At 40.2% G+C, this 19,751-nt stretch overlaps 1 protein-coding gene across 13 annotated transcripts in view; it reads left to right on the top strand.

Moving 5' to 3' along the window:
• The window catches only part of Cwc22 (CWC22 spliceosome associated protein), a 49,007-nt gene extending 29,789 nt beyond the window's left edge, over window positions 1-19,218 (top strand). For 5 of the 13 annotated variants that reach the window (XM_087653140.1, XM_087653138.1, XM_087653139.1 and 2 more), the window contains 8 exons: window positions 900-981; window positions 4,935-4,995; window positions 7,637-7,714; window positions 8,515-8,679; window positions 10,279-10,406; window positions 11,635-11,736; window positions 11,828-12,045; window positions 18,405-19,218. In XM_087653140.1, coding sequence (XP_087509266.1) covers window positions 900-981; window positions 4,935-4,995; window positions 7,637-7,714; window positions 8,515-8,679; window positions 10,279-10,406; window positions 11,635-11,736; window positions 11,828-12,045; window positions 18,405-18,982 — 1,412 coding nt within the window. In that variant the 3' untranslated portion in view covers window positions 18,983-19,218. The remainder of the gene's footprint in view (window positions 1-899; window positions 982-4,934; window positions 4,996-7,636; window positions 7,715-8,514; window positions 8,680-10,278; window positions 10,407-11,634; window positions 11,737-11,827; window positions 12,046-18,404) is intronic. The other 8 variants (XM_087653143.1, XM_087653142.1, XM_087653141.1 and 5 more) reach the window with 3 other exon arrangements.
• Window positions 19,219-19,751: the final 533 nt, after the last annotated feature.

Below are 19,751 nucleotides of genomic sequence, written 5' to 3'. Positions count from 1 at the left end.
ATCAGGCATTGCTTACATGAATTATACATCTGGAAATATTAAAAGTATATCTTTTTTTAGGGTAATGTATGTCTTACAGTTAGATTGTTCTGTACATTTTATAAAAAAAATAGATTGGATTTCTCCACTTTTGTTTTTAATAAGTCACCTAAATTTCTATGTACATTTCCCTTTAGAATTTCTTTGTCTTATATGGGAGTACTATTTAAGATACTAATAATTATGTATAAGACAAATTTCCTTATGTCAATTAACAGATTTTGTACACATCCACACGTTGGACAGAGTCAACATGCCAAAACCCATTGTTCTGTTAAACTGAATTTCAGTCCATCCAGGTCATCTACTTAATCAAAATTGCTAATGACTCTAGAAATAATATTCTATGGAGCATCAGCATCAAACAACACCTTTTTTTTTCTTTTTTTTTTAAGGGTTCTTTTTTAATGTATAAAATTATTTATTGTCAATAAATTTTTATTTAAGTAGTTGGTTTGATTTCTTTGCTGTCCATCCAGGCACTCTGAAAATAGCCCTTTCTCAAGGGCATCCAGTTGTGCTTTTTAGCCCTGCATAATAAGAACATGGGAGTAATGGGATGAGTAGTCAGTATTCTAGAACCATCTACATATAAAGTAACAACTGGATAAAGATTTGCTCAAAAAATGTTCCCAACTGGTCAAACAGCACCTTCTATGATGTCTATGAATGAGTTTGTAATATAGAGACAATTTTTTTGGTGTTGTTGTGGACTCTGATCCAACAAAATGGTACGGCAGAAGACCTACAGTGACTCCATTAATCCTATAGATACTGACTTACAAACAACGGTCTATTTGTGGAATGTGGTCATAGAATAAACTTGTATTTTTATAATTGTTATGTTTAATTTATTTCAGGACAGAAAGTAACTATTCATGATAAAACAGAAATCAACCTAGTCTCGTTTCGCCGTACAATATATCTTGCTATTCAGTCAAGGTAAGATCTTTTACTTTTTATTTTGGGTAAGAGATGGGTAAGCAGGATTATTTGTACAGTTTAGAGTCTAATGACAGACGATTAGACATCATTTCAACACTTCCACAGTGCTTGCTCTGCCCTCTCCTTTACCAGAGCTCAGAGGTCCCAGCACATCTGTTCTGCCCTTAGAAAGTAATGTGTCTTTACTTACTTAGAAGTCCGAATTGTGCTACCTGAATAGGAGCTGTTTTCTTCTTAGTGGGTCATTTCCTGTAGTTAAACCTTAAAAATGACCAACTCTATATTAAAAGCTATCACAGTATTTGTTAATGAAAATTGTTTCTTTTATGAATGTGATTTTTAATCCTGGTTCTAAGTTGAGAAGCAAGATTACTATGCAAATGCAAGTGGAAATGGAATTGGGAGTTACACTTTGTAAAGTTTTGATTACCTCGTGAAGTAGTATTAAGAAATTCCAGGATATCATGAAATTAAATCTCTTTCCTTTGAAACCTATGTGCTTGATTTGAAGAGAAGTGCACAAGATCTGTAGATGCTTAATCCATCTGTCATTTTGCATATGAGTCAGCCTATTGATTTACGTGTTTACATTTCACACAGGAGGAGGGCTGTTTTCTCGGTTTTGGTTGTTGGTAGATTCTGTGTTTCCATTGAGCAGGATGATGTCATAGCAATAACAAATCATAAGTAAGAGTCATCTTGTTTTCATTGTCTAAAAACTTAAAATAGAGGAACACTAAACAGCAGAATACTGATTAGAAAGATGCTTTGTCTCTCTTGACCTAGACCTTTGTCTTTTGCATGTAGAAACTACCAGTTTTTCTGTACAACCAGAAGTTGAGAACGATTTTAGTTTGACACGTCTGGTGTCCTTTTCAGACATCCACCTTAGTCCTCAGAAGCAGATCACTCTAATGCTGTGTCGGCACTGACTGGGAAGACTTTCAGTGCAGCTCTGAGTAACTGTCTGGAAGAAACCCTTGTTTAAGTTGCCTTCATTTTGCTAATCTCTGATTCCCAGAATTACCAAAAGCAAAAGCACCAAGACACTAATGGCAGCCGCTCTTAGACATAGCCAGCCCTTCCTTGTCGTTGTGCCTATAGACCTTACATGGCTGTGTTAAAGACTACCAGCCCATGCAGTTATCTGTGACAGTGGATGCTAGACTTAAAAACCCACACATACTACAAGAAAGGTACAAGTGATCAGTAGATACTCTTTGCAGGACTTAGAAACGAGACTCTCTGCTGATAAGATCTCATAAAAATGCTCCTTATCAGATATCTAGACAATGAAATGCTGTCATTGCTCACCAAAAGCAGAAGAGGATTAACTTTTTTTTAAGCAGTGGAACTGAGCATTGAATTTTATTAGGTTCACAAAAACATTATTGTGGCTAAACTCCTTACAGAAAACCTTTTAGAAACATGAGACAAAGGCTTTTGTCTATTGGAAAACAATAAAGGGAACAAATGGGTAATCACTAACTAAAATACATGATTAAATGTCTGGTTTGTGGCTCCCTTGGAAATGGAGTTGGTCGTGACTTGTTAGGACCGTAGGAAATGGTCTGATACATGTCAGCTTGGGGACTAAGTAGACCACGCAGAGCTGCCTCTGCCGTCTTACTGGAAACAGCAAACCAGCTCAGGACGTGACACTGCACCTCAGCACTGCCCGCCTACCCGGAGGAGGATGGATTACAGATCCCTGCCCCCCTCTTAGCGCGCTCGCAGGCATGCATGTGTGCGTGCATGCGTGTTTTCTGTTTTCTAAAGTTTTTGTAGCGTTCAGCTAGACGAAATGAAGTGACTGAGTCAGGTGATGTGAGGGCATTTCCTGTAATCTCTTGGGGGAATCTGGGATTTTATAGAACTGAGGACTGAACCTGGTTATGCTCCGTCTGTCCACCGAGCAGCTGTGTTGCAGAACCTCCCTTAGTCAGTTGACCACTGAACTGTTCAGGAATTGGCATTCTAGATTTCTTTTGCTGACAAGCTTGCTAGTCTTCCTTTCTCCATGCTGCTGTGACTCCTGGGTTACTCCTTCATTAGAGAACACCACAGGAAGAGCTGGCTTTTGCTGAGGAAGCCGAAGCGTCCTCCTCATTCTTGCATCTCAATGGTGCTCAGTGTTTGCATTTTCAAAAGTATATCACAGGGAGATGGACTGCAGTGTCCCTGACAATATAGTTTCTTAAATTGGACACATTGACATATCATTTTTAAATACTACTTCAGAACTGGCATTCGGGTTGCATTTAACTTTTCTTTTTTCTTTCTCTCTTTCTTTCTTTCTTTCTTTCTTTTTTCTTTCTTTCTCTTTTTTTTTTTTTTTTTTTTTTTTTTTTGGTTATTTTGTTTATTTACATTTTAAATGTTATCCCCCTTCCGGGTTTCCACTCCTAAAACCTCCAATTCACCCCCTCCCCCTGCCTCCACAAGGGTGTTCCCCACCCACCCACTCCTGCCCCACTGCCCTATCATTTCCTTGTACTGGAGCATCAAGCCTCACAGGACCAAGAGCCTCCCCTCCAGTGATGCCAGACAAGGCCATCCTCTGCTACATGTGCAGCTGGAGCCATGGGTCCCTCCATGTGTACTCTTTAGATGGTGGTTTAGTCCCTGGGAGCTCTGGGGGGGGTCTGGTTGATTGATATTGTTGTTCTTCCTCTGGGGTTGCAAACCCCTTCAGCTTCTTTAGTCCTTCCTCCAACTCCTCCATTGGGGTCTCCATGCTCAGCCTGATGCTTGGCTGCAAGCATCCCCATCTGTATTTGTCAAGCTCTGACAGCCTCTCAGGAGACATCCATATCAGGCTCCTGTCAGCAAGCATTTCTTGGCATCAGCAATAGTGACTGGGTTTGGTGGCTGCATATGAGATGGATGCCCAGGTGGGACAGTCTCTGGATGACCTTTCCTTCAGTCTCTGCTCCACACTTTGTCCCTGTATTTCTTTTAGATAGGAGCAATTCTGGGTTAAAGTTTTCTGAAGAGTAAGTGGCCTCATCCCTCAATTGGGGGCCTTGCCAACCTCTACAGCTTCTCTCTCCCCTTTGTGGGCTGTTTCAGCTAATGTTATCCTTTTGGGTCCTGGGAGCCTCTTGCTTTCTTGGCATCTGGGACTTTCTGTTGGCTACCCCAGTTCCCCATCCTCCACTGCTACACACCTCTGTTCAATTTCCTGACTCTCTGTACCTCTCCCCCATCTCCTCCCACACCTCATTCTTCCCCCCACCCCCCTTTACGTTTAACTTTTTGTTACCCCACCTATGCTCTGGAATGGGCTGTGCTACCAGCCCCTTTCAGTGCAACAATCATGTCAACATACTGATTAAGGAATGCACTTTTATAACACTTATTATTGTTTTAAAACAGGAAATAATTTTGTTTGGCCACTTAAAATATCTAAAATACTCAGCAGAGGTAATTCATGTAGTATTTATAACTAATGCAACTTTCAGAATCATTCATACACTTTAAAAGAAGTAAGTATATAGGTATGTGTATATATGTGTGTGTGTGTATGTATACATATATATGCGCGCACATATACACACTGGTACATTTATATGCTTGCTTATCTGCAGTTAATTGTTTTAGAATATTTGCAAAATGGTTGAAGCATTGTTGAAGAAATATTTTGACACTCCAGAATGAATTCTGTTTCCATTAGCAGTTATTTTGGTCCTTTCAGCCTCTTTCTAGCCATGGGTTTACCTGTTTGGAACAGAGGATTATATTGTGTGGCCTTTGGGCCTGGTTTCTACAGAGCAAGGTTTAGGCTTCCTCATACTGGCAGTGCTTACGCCTTGTCATTTGTAGGGTTAAGGGCTATTCTCTGCGTACTGGAATATTATATATGTTTAGAGTTAAAACAATAACCAAGTAATATTATGACAGGTAAAGAACACTTTAATTTATTTATTGTGACTATCTTGTCTCCATAGTTTAGATTTTGAAGAATGTGCACACAAGTTGCTGAAAATGGAGTTTGCTGAGAGCCAAACAGTATGTCAAAGCCTTTTTTTCTATTAGGAAGTACATATTGATTATTTAAATGTTTAAGGAGGTTAATAGGTTTTGTGAATTGAAACAATAAAATGATAAATACTTATATAAATATAAATTTTTGTAATTTAATTCTAACCCAAGGCTGAGGACTCGTGGGGTTCTCTGTTCTGTGCTAGTAGATTGCATGGTCTGTCGATGGCACACTGGAGTGTTAGTCTCCAAGCACAGTTCTTACCCAGAACCTCTGGGTGGTTTCCTATGAGCAAACAAGGGCACAGGAGGACTCTGTCCTTACTTCATCCCTGTCCTATGTGTGCAGTCAAGAAGTAAAGCTTTATTGGGGTAAAAATGGAGCAGTATGCCCATCCCATGCCCACTGCCTGACTCTCCCCCGGTTGTCTTCATACCACAGCAGCAGAAGGAAGAAATACTTTGGCCAATATTACACTGGCCCTAACCTGTAAAATAATTAGTGCTTGGGTATTTATAGGGGAAAAAATTCTCAATTCATTACTGAAATGCTGAAATTTTATAAGACCAAATTATTTTCAAATTACAAAGGTCTATTTTCCTTTTTAGTCTGTGCAGTCTATACACTAATAACCATTCCTGTATGTATTCTTGACTATAGATGATATGTCAGCCTTAGAAGGAAATAAATCAGTAAATTAACCTTTACAGTTAGAATTGACACTGAAATTACTATGTGACCATGTTACACTCGAGGAATGTAATTAATTCATTATGAATTTTATTAGTGCTAAGCCAAATGGATTAGAGCTATCCTCAACATATTTTGATTACTATTTGGAAGTATCTTAGTGCATCTATTTTGTATGCTAATAGACTCAGATGTTTAATTGATAGGTTAAAAAATTATCACAAACTACAGATAATAGTGCTTATAATTGTACTTAGTTTAGGGGTTCATTCTGTGAGTAGCTCTGACAACAGTGGCATTAGTCTATTACTGCATTTTGCTGAAACTATGATTAACATATTAGACAACACAGTAGGAAAAATTGAAAGTGAATTTTATATTATGTATCAGTTTAATCTAATGGCATAATTTAGAAAGGCTTCCAGTTTTCAGTACCAGATGAAATTTTGACAAAGTGTATCTTTCTAGAACTTAACCCATTCATAAACATTTTACTTAATTGGATTAACTTGTGACTGGTTTTCTTTTTTCTTTCTTTGTGTCTGAAAGCACTCTCATGTTTTAAAGTGATGTTTCTGTCAGGGCTGCTTCATGGTAAACCATCTGTCTCTAGAGCAGCACTGTGCAATGGAACTTTCTTCAGTGAGGAAATGTTCAATGCTACCCTGTTAGGGCAGCAGCAACTGGGCACATGCAGCTGTTGATTGTGCAGGATATGCGTGCTGTGACTAAGGAGCTAATAGTTTTAAATAATTTAAATAGCTGCTGGGAGCTAATGGCTATCATGTTAGACAGTGCAGCTTCTTGTCTACCCTGCTGTCCTGTGTTTGTACTCTGGGGTTTCTGACACAGATTGCTTGCTTACATAGATTACATAGATATAAATGATGATTTATATCTTTTCTTTTTACTGCTAACAATTTTTGCTTAGATTATACCTTAGTGACTGTGACAAATTTTCAGAATAGTTAATAGAAATTTTAAAAATAAAAACTTAACTGAAGCTTTACTCCACGTAGGCTCGTTTGTAATTGAGGATGAAGTGTATGAAGTGCTAATACGTTTGTAAAAATGTAGACATTCTTCCACTTGCTATGTTACCTGAATTATTTCCTCATGGAATTGCTGTCTGCTCCCTTAGAATTATGTCAGGGATTATTAAACCATTCTTGTCAATTAATTAGATGTCAACCATTTGTGATAGTAGGTTTTCTTATCAGGGGTTTATTAGTTCTAGCATTTTTCACAGAAAGGCTTTCCAAAGCAGTTAAATTGCTGGTTGAACAGTGTATTTCAGCAGTAACAGGGTTGGTCCATCCATCTTCAGATGTCCCTCTGTAGATAGGTCTGTACATAGAGTCCATTCTTCTGTGGATAGACCTGTACATAGAATGGCCACCCCCTGAAGGTAGGTCTGTGATCAAATATTTATTTCAGGACTTAGAAGATTGAGTCATCAACTTGTTCCTCTCTGTTCTTCTATTTTTATTTTTTCTCCTTTTTTTTTTAATCAACTAAAACGTCATTTACGTTGAAAAAGTGACCATTTGTCACTTTGTAAATACTTGTGTTCTGTTTTTTCCATACTATCTAAATTTAAATTTAATCTAAATCTTAGGTATTTGTGTTGGTGAAAATAAATGTAAAAGAATTCCACACAGAAGTCTTAAAAAGTAGAATCGTGTCATAGCTTGACCTGGTTCGTGCCCTAAATTGTTTAGAAATGATTCATACTTTTGATTTAGAATGTCATTTAATCAAATGATCATAAATAGCTTTAGATAGTTTCAGCCAGTCTAAAGTCTTTTTAAAAATGATAAACTTGACATTGCGTTTTTAAAATTAATTTCTCAAGGTTTTCAACATTTTTTAAAGTTTAGTTTGAAAACACAGTCTCTGTGGTTGTGGTTGTAAATTGTCATATCACATAGCTCCATTGTGTTCTGAGTCATTAATGCAAATTGTCTTTCCAAACAGAAAGAACTCTGCAACATGATACTTGATTGCTGTGCCCAACAAAGAACCTATGAAAAATTTTTTGGCTTGTTAGCTGGGGTGAGTTACAGCCTTGATTTTCATGTCAGGATTTAATATAAATTCCAAAAGAATTCCTAACAATATAGTGAATTAATGACTGTACTTTGTGGTCTGGTCTATCCTTAATTAACAACATGTTTTGTTTTTTCCCCTGTAAGCACATTGTTCCCCTTTCTGTTTACTTTCCCACATTAAATTTGTTAACCATTTTCAACAACTTCTTGAAATTATAAATACTTTGTAACAATTTCCCAATACAAAATAACTAGATGGTCTTCAAAAACTGAAAGCAATTATTAAAGTCAGAAACTTGTTTAAGCAGCACAGGGTCAACATGATTAAAGAAATAAATAGATGTTTATTTGTATGATTTTTACTTGTGTCTCGTATGCGTCAGGCATGTGCCTGTGAGTGTAGGTACTGTGTAGGCAGGCAGAGCCGAGCCGTCTCTCTCGGGCTGGAGTTGCAGGCTGGCTGGAGCTGCCTGACGTGGCTGCTGGGAGCTTCACTTGGGTCCTCTGCGAGAGCATATGAAATCCATCTTTCTGATCCCTAAAGCATATCTATAAACTATTTACAAGGCAGATATATAATGCAAAATGTGTCTGTTTAGGATCAACTTAATGTATAACTATATTTTAACATATAAATCCAGATAGAAACTGTATCGTAACTTTTTTGATCCACAGAAAGACAGGGTGATAGAAGTCTCTTGTAGGCGTTTACAAACATTTTCCTTAGTAAGTTTAGGAATAGTAAGTCCGTTGTATTGACACTTGGTTTCTGCTGGGGTTGACTTTCCGTTTTCTTCTCTATAGCGGTTTTGTATGCTGAAAAAAGAGTACATGGAATCATTTGAAAGTATATTCAAGGAACAGTACGACACCATCCACCGCTTAGAGACAAACAAATTGAGAAATGTTGCTAAGATGTTCGCTCACCTTTTATACACAGACTCACTTCCGTGGAGTGTAAGTAATTGGGTCAGTGTTTGCTCTTCATTCCTCATCCTGTTATTGTCGCCTATGCATTGCCTGTGGCATGGCCATACTTATCCTGTCGTAAACATGAAGTAAAGCTATTGGATTGTGCACTTTGACTGCAGTTGCTGTCTTTGAAACACATCCATGTAACATGGAATCAAAAGGCTTAGTCACACACTATGCATGCGTGTGTAAGAAATAGTGTAGATCACACATAGCAGCCCAGACCCATGATCCTTTTCAGTAGTGATGATGAGCAGTATTTTCAGGGAAAACATGATGTATTTGCATGCTCGCCCTCTGTGTGCATATTTGTCCATACCTACATAACAAAGGAGAGACACATATCCCAATTTTGGAAGCACTTGTACCTCAGAATTACTGTCCATATTTCCTGAAAGAGTAACTTTTCCAAAGTTCCTCTAATTGAGACTCGAGAGAAAGGATTGTCCCAGGAAGCTATAATAAGTAGGTACTTTTCTTTAAGCAGTGGGAAGGAGATCCTGTGATCTTCCGTAGAACAAAGATAGGCATTCTTAATGGGGAAAAGTACACCAAATTGAGCATTTATTCCATGTTCATTATGGAATTACCATTCACTCAAATGCTGTGAGGAAGCTACCACCTGCATGTCCAGTCACAATTCTTGGTAATGGGCAATCAATGGATTTATTTTAGGAACGTTGCCATGTATTTATGTCAGGAAAGTTACCACGTGAGAGAAAAGTTAAGTCTACGGAAATCATATGCCATAAAAAGTCACATGGTCTAAGTGAAGTAAAGTTGCTAGAAGAATTTTAATAGAGAGAAATCACATCACAAAAGGAAAAGGAGAAGAGAACGATGTAAAGTACCACCAACTGATGGTGGAGTGAGTTTCCACCCCTGCTCTTAGAAGTATCAGATAAGTTTATATACAGTACTTAAGGACTAAATATATCCACCCATATCCAACTGCCACTTCTAAGCCAGCCTAGCAGCTAATCATAATAACCCTTTGCTTCATTTCGTCTGTTCTAGAAAAGAAGCCAAGTTTTAAACAATTGGCTAAAAATAGGCTTCCAGAACATACAATCCATAAAAGCTAGAGGCTTTTGTTCCTTTGGTCTTGCTCTTAAAGTCCATGTTCACAAGTTAGTTTGTAAAAGGTGTAAACTTAGTTTTCAGGATCCATCATCCATCATTTTGTTTTTGTTTTTACTTTTGTGCATATGTGTGCTAACTTTACTGTAACTAATGCTCTTGGTGGCACTCTGCCTAGTCCCTTGTGTACACCACATTCTGCTGAGGGAGTTTGCGAGCAATCTTTACTTTGATGTTATAGGCACATACAGGATATCTTCTCAGCTATAAAAAGCACCTCCCTCAAGAAAAAGAGCGAAACCTATTTCTGTACCATCTCAGCATTGGGAAATTAATATAGAGAAGTCACATGCTTTGCCAAGAAAGAATCCATGTCAGCATGAGGGACGCGTTCAGAGGTGCTGCTCAGAGATGAAAACTCCTAGTCATTCTGAGAGAATGTAAACTGCTTGGCTACTGGGCTTTGTGTTTTAAAACAAAACAAAAATCGTTTTTTCATTCCCTCCTACTTTTCAGGTTCTCGAGTGTATAAAGCTGAGTGAAGAGACGACGACATCATCCAGTAGGATTTTTGTCAAGATCTTCTTCCAGGAGCTGTGTGAATACATGGGTCTTCCTAAACTGAATGCGAGGTTAAAGGATGAGTAAGTTACTCTTCACAGCTTAAGGCTAGTCTTCCTGTCTATAGGAGTTCCCCCACATAGCACAGACAGTTGTACTGTCATGGTAAGGAGCCCTCTAGGACTTTGGTAAGGTCAGCATGCAGCATCTCAAGGCCTGAGACAACATGCACCTTTCCGGGCTTTGTTCTAGGACTGTCCCTTAACTCCCACGGTACCTTCTTAGTACTCGTTCATGTGTCCTGATTCCTCACTGTCACTACAATTGGCTTCCATTCCATTCCGTTCAGGCCCCATGTTATTCCAGTATCTCATTTCTCCACTTTTGTTAAACATTGATCAAAGACTTGCGCCTAGTGCAGGGGTCTACAGGCTGTCTCTAACCTTCCTCTTTGCTTCCATGTAATCTGTCTACTTTACCAGACTCATCTCCTCCTCAGGAAGCTGTACTCTAGTCATCCCAGTATCACGAAACTTGTAGTGAAGTCTGCTTCCTTACCACCATGACTACAGAGGCCGTCTTTTTGATCTGTCTAACAAACTTAGTCAGACTTCCTGTAATTTACCCTTTTCTGTGAAACACTTGTTGCCTACTTCCTACTCTTTCCAGTGCTTTTACACAATTTAGATGTACATACAGAGGTAGATGAAAATAAAAGCTAAGGAAGACCTTTATATTTTTCTGTGTGCCCACCATATACCATATAACCATATACACATGTTACTGGACATCTGTGTATTCCATGTGTACCTTAGTGTGTGTATAAAGTTTCTAAATCTGCTGTGTAATTACAGAAATCAGAGCTGTCTCCATAGGTAAAGGACACAAAGTCTGAAATAGGCTGGATCCCTGACAGCCACCAGTGGAAGGAAAGAGGCAGCTCCCACATGTCCTCTCACCTGCACACACACACACACACACACACACACACACACACACACACACACACACACACAGCTCCCACATGTCCTCTAACCTGCACACACACACACACACACACACACACACACACACACAGCTCCCACATGTCCTCTAACCTGCACACACACGCACAAAACTACAAAGAAATTTTCTTAAAGAAATGAACTTCAGTGAATTGTCCCTCGTTACCTATTATATGTTTAGGCAGCCTCACGTATAAATGCATAAACCACTTTCTTATATTTCACTTACTGATTTAATGTCTAGAAAATCTGATAGGAGCTTTCATTTTCCCTTTCTCCATCTTCTCAATTCTTTTTTCCTTTTCAGAACTCTTCAGCCATTCTTTGAAGGACTGTTACCCCGAGACAACCCACGCAACACCCGGTTTGCCATCAACTTCTTCACTTCCATAGGTCTCGGAGGATTGACGTAAGGATCGTTTGCAGAATTTTATCTTTAGTTACAAAATTATCTCACAAGTGCCCAGTAGACATAATGTTACACATTATATTTCTGTTAGGGATGAACTTCGAGAACATCTGAAAAATACGCCCAAGGTCATTGTAGCCCAGAAACCAGATGCTGAGCAGAAGAAACCGGTCCTAACATCTTCATCTTCAGAGTCTTCCTCGGGGTCTGATTCCTCTGACTCAGATTCTGACAGCAGCGAGAGCAGCTCAGAGTCCTCCAGTGAAGCGAGCGACTCCTCCTCCTCCAGCAGTCAGAGCTCTGCCTCAGGTATCAAGGCTCATTCAGACGTTATCCTGTTCATTTCTAAGAAGTGCGGGGCTCAGTTGCTGCTTATTTATTTTGCCATCTATTTAAAATGTTTATTAATGGAGATGATCGTCTGTCACTGACAGTCTGCAGTGTTTTATCTGTTTTAGAAGCCTCTTAGACAGAGCTAATTAATTCATTGGCACCTGCGAGTCCAGGGCTGTCCACGTCCTAGCTTACAGTTCCATCCTGATGCTTCATTCCAAGTAGCCAAGCTTTATGTGGCTGTGTGACATCGTCGCATTCGTTGTGTAGCTCAGGGGGCTTTGCCATCCATGGCTCTCCCCAGATGAAGTAGTACTGGTACTTGAGAACTCCTCGTTCCTCTTGGGCCTGTAGCTGCTCCCATGTTCATGGCAGCTGCTCTTCTGATGTGTATGTCCATTAGCTGGTCTTGCCTCTTACTTGGTGAGACAAGGTCTTACAACATCGTTAAAGCTAGTCTTCTCCTCACTGAGCAGCCCAGGCTGGCCTTGAACTGCAGTCCCTGTGTGTGTGTGTGTGTGTGTGTGTGTGTGTGTGTGTGTGTGTGTGTGTACATATTTATATGTATATGTGTGCATCATATGTACAGATTTTTATATATGTGCATATATACATGTGTGTGTATATATCATTACCTTGTGTTCTTGGCTTTCCAACTTCACAATGGTACAAAAGCTGTATAGTGGAGTCAACAGAAACAGTACTTAGAAGTCTGAATTTCTCTCTTCTTGAGCTCCTATGTGTGAGTAACTCTTCTGTGATGTCTACCTGCAGACTAATGTTAAGTATTGTGAGGAAGAATATACTAAATTGTGGTGTTTGTAGTTGGGGTATTAAAAACATCTTATGACACGTCATCTTCAAGACAGTGCCCACTTGTCCATTTCTTCCTAGTTATGTAGCTACAGATAGAGTCACTGCTGTAGGATGTGTGTATGCGGGTTCAGTAAATAGACGGGTTTTCTAAGTGATTATTCCAGGTTTTACTCCTACCACGTGTATATTGGCCATGTTTCTAATTTAACCATCCTGGTGGTGATGTTGACGTATACCTTTCATTTTAATTTGCATTTTCTTCGCTAATAAAGCTGAGCGTAGTGCTGTCATTGGACAGTGCTCCGATCTGCCTCCTCCCCCTCTTGAGTTGACTTTGACTTTTTAGTTTGTAGGGTTTATCTTTATTGTATATTCTCCCTCTCCCTCTCCCCTCCCCCCTCTCTCTCTCCTCTCTCTCTCTCTCTCTCTCTCTTTCTCTCTCCTCTCTCTCTCCTCTCTCTCCTCTCTCTCTCCCCCTCCCCCTCCCCCACCCCTCCTCCCCCCCTCATCTCTCCCTCCCCCGTTCTGTGTGTTGCATGTGTATATTTTAAGTAAGTAGCTCACACTTGTGTCTGTGAGGCTGCCAAGGCTCTGTTGTCTTATTTCTTTTCCCTCAGCAGCAATCCTGGATCAGCAGATCCTTCCAGGAGGAGGTGGCTGCAACCCAGCTTAATTCTCTGCACTTCTTTCTACCTTCCCTAAATTTGGGGGTGTTTGGTTTTTGTTTTCTTACCAAATTCATGTTTTTAATTTTATAGTATTTATTGTGAACTGACTTCCCACTTACAGGAAAATCACAACAGAGAGAATCCACATATACCCTCTACCTAACTTTCCTCCGTTAGCACTCGTGCAAGCAATGCAATTATCAGTAAAGCTGTGGAGATTCATACTGAGCAGTACTGCTAACAGGTTTTGTTTGAATTTCACAAAGAGTAAAGCAGTAGATGAGTGAGTCAGGGTGTCAGAATGCCAGCTCTCTCTCTCTGTCTCTCTCTCTCTCTCTCACACACACACACACACACACACACACACACGTGGGTGAAACAAAAGGCAGAGTTCAATAACTTCATACATTGAGCAAAGCTCTAACAAGCAGGCTCCAAGCATTTCACCCATTCAGATATGTCCATGTACACATATACACACACACTTGGAAGGTGGAGGGAACAAAGCCCCAACACACTCTTACATAAACTTTACACATATACATACATGCCCGTAGTTGATGGATGGAAGGAACAGTGTTCCAGCCCCACACTTTATTCCTTCTTCTGTAGCTTATATATTCTAGAAAATCTTTTAAGCAGTATAAAATTACAATGTGATTATATTTTGTTTTGTTCTAGTGAATGACTACGGAAAAAAACAATGTTCCCCAATAACTTTATAAGAAATATAGGTAAAGAAAACAAATTATTCCCAAGAACCCGTGAACATCTGTACTGAGCAGGGAAGGTGGTTTTCTCAGCCTGCTCCTCTTACTTGCAGACAGCAATTTTTTATTACAAAGAAAGAAATAATTATTATCTATCTTTAAAAGTAATCTTATAAGAATCTTAAAAGCATCATAAATCTAAACTTTTATATAAAAATCATATCTACTTTAAATTCTTAGAATGTATATCATCAGCAATTCTTATTAAATCGTATCAGGAAGCTAAGGGCAAAATGGATATAAGAAATCAGTCATCACCAGTCCAGCCTTAGTGAGAGTTGCGTCAGCCAGTGCTGCCATTGTTCTTGTTCCCTGACCACAAAGGGTCCCTAGCTTAACTAATAAGAATGTGCCTTTCTGAACTTTATATTTCACATTCTTTCCTAAGATTTTTTTACATTAGAGCCAGTGGCAAAAGCATCTCAACCTAGCTTTACTCACTACTTTTCCAAATGTTGTCTAAGGGTGGTGGTCACTGCTGACAATCTACGTCTCTAAGGTCTTCCCTAGGGTGGTGACTGAATCATGAATCTGCTCCAGCAGCCATGCCTGAGAGATCGAGTACTGTTATTGTGAGTGCCAGAGCCACTGCCCAGTAAGAGTTTTCATACACCTCTTAGATGACGAGGGATGTGAAGGCAGCAAGCAGAGCAGAGCTCCATGACAGCATGAAGCCCTCAGGACAGGTGGTCCTTGGGGTCATGCCACTGAGGTGTGTAGGGAGCGGTTCTGATGCTAGGCTCCTATTCCTCAATTGCTTCTTGTCAATAAAGAACACCATGGGCCAAGTGCTGGGCGGAAGATCCAGGTGAGACTGCTGGGTCCTTGGAGGGTGGAGGAGATGTGGGAGGAGGACAGAGGAGGCAGGAAGACACACGGAGGGAGAACGGAGCTCACCATGCTTTGGAAAGCAGGACAAACAACCATATGAGATCTCAAAACAGAGCAGTCACACAGGCTGCTCCTGCAGGCAGGTGGTCAGGGGAGTTTAGCAACTGCAGTGTAGAGCAGGCAGGAGAGATGAAGAAATTGATAAGGGCTTGCTTTCCAGGTGGGAGATACAACAGTTATGCCCAAAAAGACAAGTTAAAATTCAACAAATACATGTCTATGTCTTTTGTCCAAGGATTCAAGGGAAGCTGGGTAGGGGCTGATAGCTCTGTCACCTCCTGGAGCTAAAAGTGGGTGGAGTGTAAAACCACACATAACCAGTTACTGTCATGGCTGTGGTAACTGGTGGGCCGCATCCCATGAGTTCTAACGCTGGTTGTCATTTCTCCTGCATGACCCTCGGCAGTCCTTCCTTCTTTCAGGAGCCTGTTTATATTTCAGTGTTCTATCAGGGCTTTCAGACGTCTTTGATATTTTTGAAGCTTCTGATCACATTGAAGTCCTTTAGCGTAGATATTTATTTGATATTTTCTTAAGAACAAAATAAAAGTTGATGTCATAGTTACTTTTCTGCTGCTGTGAAGATTCACTATAAGCATAGCAACTTATAGAAGAAAGCGTCCATTGGGACTTACAGTTTGAAGGGTGAGTCCATAACCATCATGGTAGGGAGCAGGCGCGTGGGCGTGGTCCTGTAGTAGGCGTGGTCCTGTAGCACTTGCTGAGACCTTACTTCTGGTCTCCAAGCCAACCTTAAAGTCCACTCTCGCTCCCTAGTGACACACTTCCTCCAACAAGGCTACACCTTCTTCTCCTTTCCAAACAGTGCCACCAGCTGGGGACCAAACACTCAAATGTGAGTCCAGCTTTCTCAGTCAGACACCAGATCTGGCACTTCAGATAAAATGTCAGAAATGGTCTGCTCTTAGTGCATCTACTCATGGGACGTAGAGCTGCTGGCAAGTCCTAATTAACTAACATCACCTACATCACTAAATCGAGAAAGTGTTTGTTGAATTTCTTCAGATAAACACTTCATTTCATTCTGTTCAAATCTGTCTCCAACTTTTCCTCAGTCATTTTGGCAGCCATCTTTAGAGCATTCTCTATGGTGTTTGCCTAATGATGATTTATCTATTTTCTTTGTGGATTAGTAATTGAATTTCTACAAGAGAAAAGCTGTCCCCTTTCCTCTTTTATTTACCCAGCTATATCTTTATACCACGATCTTACAACTGTTTGTATTAGTCTGTGAGTTACACTCCAGGTGCTTTTGTTCAAATCATTTTACTTTTTAAAAAATATTTTCATTACATTTTTGTGTGTGTGCATGTGTGCACATGTCACACTCGTGTGTCTGTCTGTTCCACCTGTGTGACAATCAGAGCAAGTTTCAGGAGTTGTCTGTCGTGTGGGACCCAAGGATAAAGCCCAGGTCTGCAGGCTGGGCTGTTTTCTTCGCCACTGAACCATCCTGCCAGCCCTCATTTCGTGTTGAGACTTTACAATTGCTGCTGTCAGTTGGTTCCTTTCTTTGCACAAGCTCCCACCCTTTCCGTAAGCACATCTTTCATTCCAGCATCACAAATGTTACAGATCTTCAGTGCCTTCAAACAGATGGAAAGTTCTAACAGATGTCCAGTTCCTCTCAGTATGTGCCTTTTACACCAGGAGAGGAGGATGCTCTATTGAAATCCTTTCTCAGCTTCTTCTGGTCCATGTTTTCGGAAAAGATTTGTGTAGTTTAACCTAAGACCTACTCGGCTTTCTTCAGTAGAGCATCTGGGTCCATGTGGGTGAAGGGTTGTCTGCGCATCTGAAGTTATTGTTATATTGGAATGCCTGTATCAGTGGTAGCAGCCTCCCTCTTCAACCACAGGTTGGATGGCAGACCCTCACGCTGTGATTTCCTGGTGTGTTACCTTTGAAAGTACTTGGCATGCGGTATGACAACAAAAACTGTGGGGCTCTTTGTGTTCTGTCTTATTAGAGCAGGAGTGCATTTGCTCACAAGAACTTTATTCCTGGATTGAAAGAATGCAGCACCATTCATTTCACAGTTCTTTGAATGTTACAGAATCTGTTTCATGGCATCTATTTTGAGGACAGATGATGGCTCAGCTTGAATTTTGCACTAAGAAAGTTTGCTGATTCAAAGTTAATTTGCCTTATCCTACAATTTTAGCAGAGAACTGTTTCATTATTAAAGTATTAGCATAAAAGTAGTGTGAACTGCCCCCAAATTAGGGAACAGAGGAGCAGACCTGGCCAAGGGGCTTGCACATTGTGGCATGGCTGAGGTGTAATGTTGGCAGAGCCCTGACAGTGTAGAACGAGCCAGAGACACGGGCTTAGCACTGAGCCAGATGGCTGCTGCTTGGGCACTACAGCCTGAGAAGGAAGTTCTGACTGGCAGACCAGCTCGTACACCATGTGCCATCACCAGTGACTTAGAAGAAAGAGGGGTTGGTATACTGGCATTTGGCTAGAGTCGGGGCAAGAAGAAGTGATTTTCTGTTGTGTTTTCTTTCTGTAGTGAAAGGATTTGTGAAATTTTAGTCATCTCAGTGCTTTTGATTCGTGAATTCAAATTAATAAGTGACATAAGTTTAACCTAAAATGGTGATTTATTTCCCTGCATTTTATATTTGGGATTATATTAAGAAGCTGTGTCAGAAACCAAGCGTCCGTGGCTCTCATTGAGTTCATAGCTATTGTAACCCAGCTCTTGCTTGTATGGCCAGTGAGGGACAAAGCATCAGAGGCTTTGGGTAGACGCACACTCGTTGTGATGAGAACGCAGGTGCCCCATCTCCCGGTAGGGAGTGGGTGGGGTGGGTGGCTGTGTGTCTTGGTGATGTACCAGGGCTGCTGTCAGCTACTTTCATCTGACAGGCAGCTCTGTTGGGGTTAGAGTATGTATGTGGCAATGTACATTTTCTGTACTTGATGGATTGGTTTATTGAAAGTTCCTATGGGCACTTGAGTTTGAAACTAATTACATAGTAACTATTAATGGCATATTTTAGAATTTATTCATCTTTTAAAATAGTCTGTTTTTAGACTTTTTGTTTGGCTTTGCATCTAGTTTATACAAATGAATACTCTACAGTATGTTGGTAAGTGTTATTGTTAAATTATGAATTTATATTAACATAAAAACTAACTAGAATTCATTTTTTGCATGCAGCTAAAGGTTCAAGAAAGAAAAGACAAGGAAAGGCCAGAGGTGAAGAAGTAGATAAGTTAGCCAGGAGCCACCAGGCACGTGACAGGCGGCGAGAAGGAGGCAGAGAGGACCAAAGGCATCAGGAAGGGAGGACTGAGAGAGCAAGGTCTGAAAGACACAGAGCTCAGCACTCACGAGATGCAGACTGGCGAGATCCCCCAGCAAAGCACATGGAGGACAGAAGTCATGAGAATAGTTACAACAGAGTTGGCAATGGCCGAGAACAAGGCTCGCACAGAGAGCCAGAAGACAGGCATGGCGAGCCAAGGAAGAAGCGGCGAGAGAGAAGAGATTCTTTTTCTGAAAATGAGAAGCAAAGAGCCCGAAATCAGGACAGTGATAATGTTAGAAGAAAAGATGGCTCCAAGTCAAGAGAGAGGAGTAGGAAGCATTCTGGTCATAAAGGAGATGATGACGACAGGTATCAGAACGGTGCCGAGAGACGCTGGGAAAAACCTAGCAGATACGCTGAACATTCTAGAGAATCGAAGAGAAGTCAGGACCGGAGGAGAGAAAAGTCTCCAACAAAACACAAATAACTCTAATGACAACTGGACTCGCCTTACATTCAGTTCAATGTCCTTTTTACATTGATGGATTTTATAGAGAACTCTGTATAAAGTACCTGTTTGTAAATTTTAAAGATTTTTTTTGACATGTTTTATAATTGATATATCTCAAGGTTCTTTGTGTAAAATCATAAAGAAAAGGGACTCAACAAAGGGGTAAATCTTATGTTTTGTGAATAAAAGGAACAAATGTTCATTGAATCATTGATTTTTTTAAAAACACTTTTCTATGTGTCTAATTACTACAGATTACCATAAATATTACTGGCTTTTATGTATAATCAAAGGCTAAAATAGATAAACCTTTTCTACTTTTGACAGTGAGGTACTATGACAAGTTCCCATGTGTAGGTTTCTAAAACCTCAGGTGTTTGGGAGGAACTAAGTATGTCTTCCTCTAGAGAGCTGAACTTGTTAGACGTCCTGGTTCCGAATCCATGGCTTTTCTAATGCTCTCTCTTCTCAGACTGCTGGGCAGTTTCACCTGTAAGGTTCCTGGGCTTAAAGCTATTTGCCAGCTCTAACGTTATGTCAAGGTGAGCTGATATATATTTCATTTTACTGTGGATTAATCATTTAAAAAGCATAGGTACATGAACTACCTATGAAGCAATTCCAATTTTTTACATGAATGGGAAAGATTTTCTTCATCGTAACTTTTTCAAAATATATAAGCGTAGTTATTACTATGGAGATAAAAATGTTCCCTGAGGCCTTAGGTTGATGGGCAGGTCCTCAT

This window comes from Rattus norvegicus, chromosome 3, assembly GCF_021556685.1.
Source record: "Rattus norvegicus strain SHRSP/BbbUtx chromosome 3, alternate assembly SHRSP_T2T, whole genome shotgun sequence".
Taxonomy (NCBI): domain Eukaryota; kingdom Metazoa; phylum Chordata; class Mammalia; order Rodentia; family Muridae; genus Rattus; species Rattus norvegicus.
This window is presented reverse-complemented; position numbering and strand designations above follow the sequence as displayed.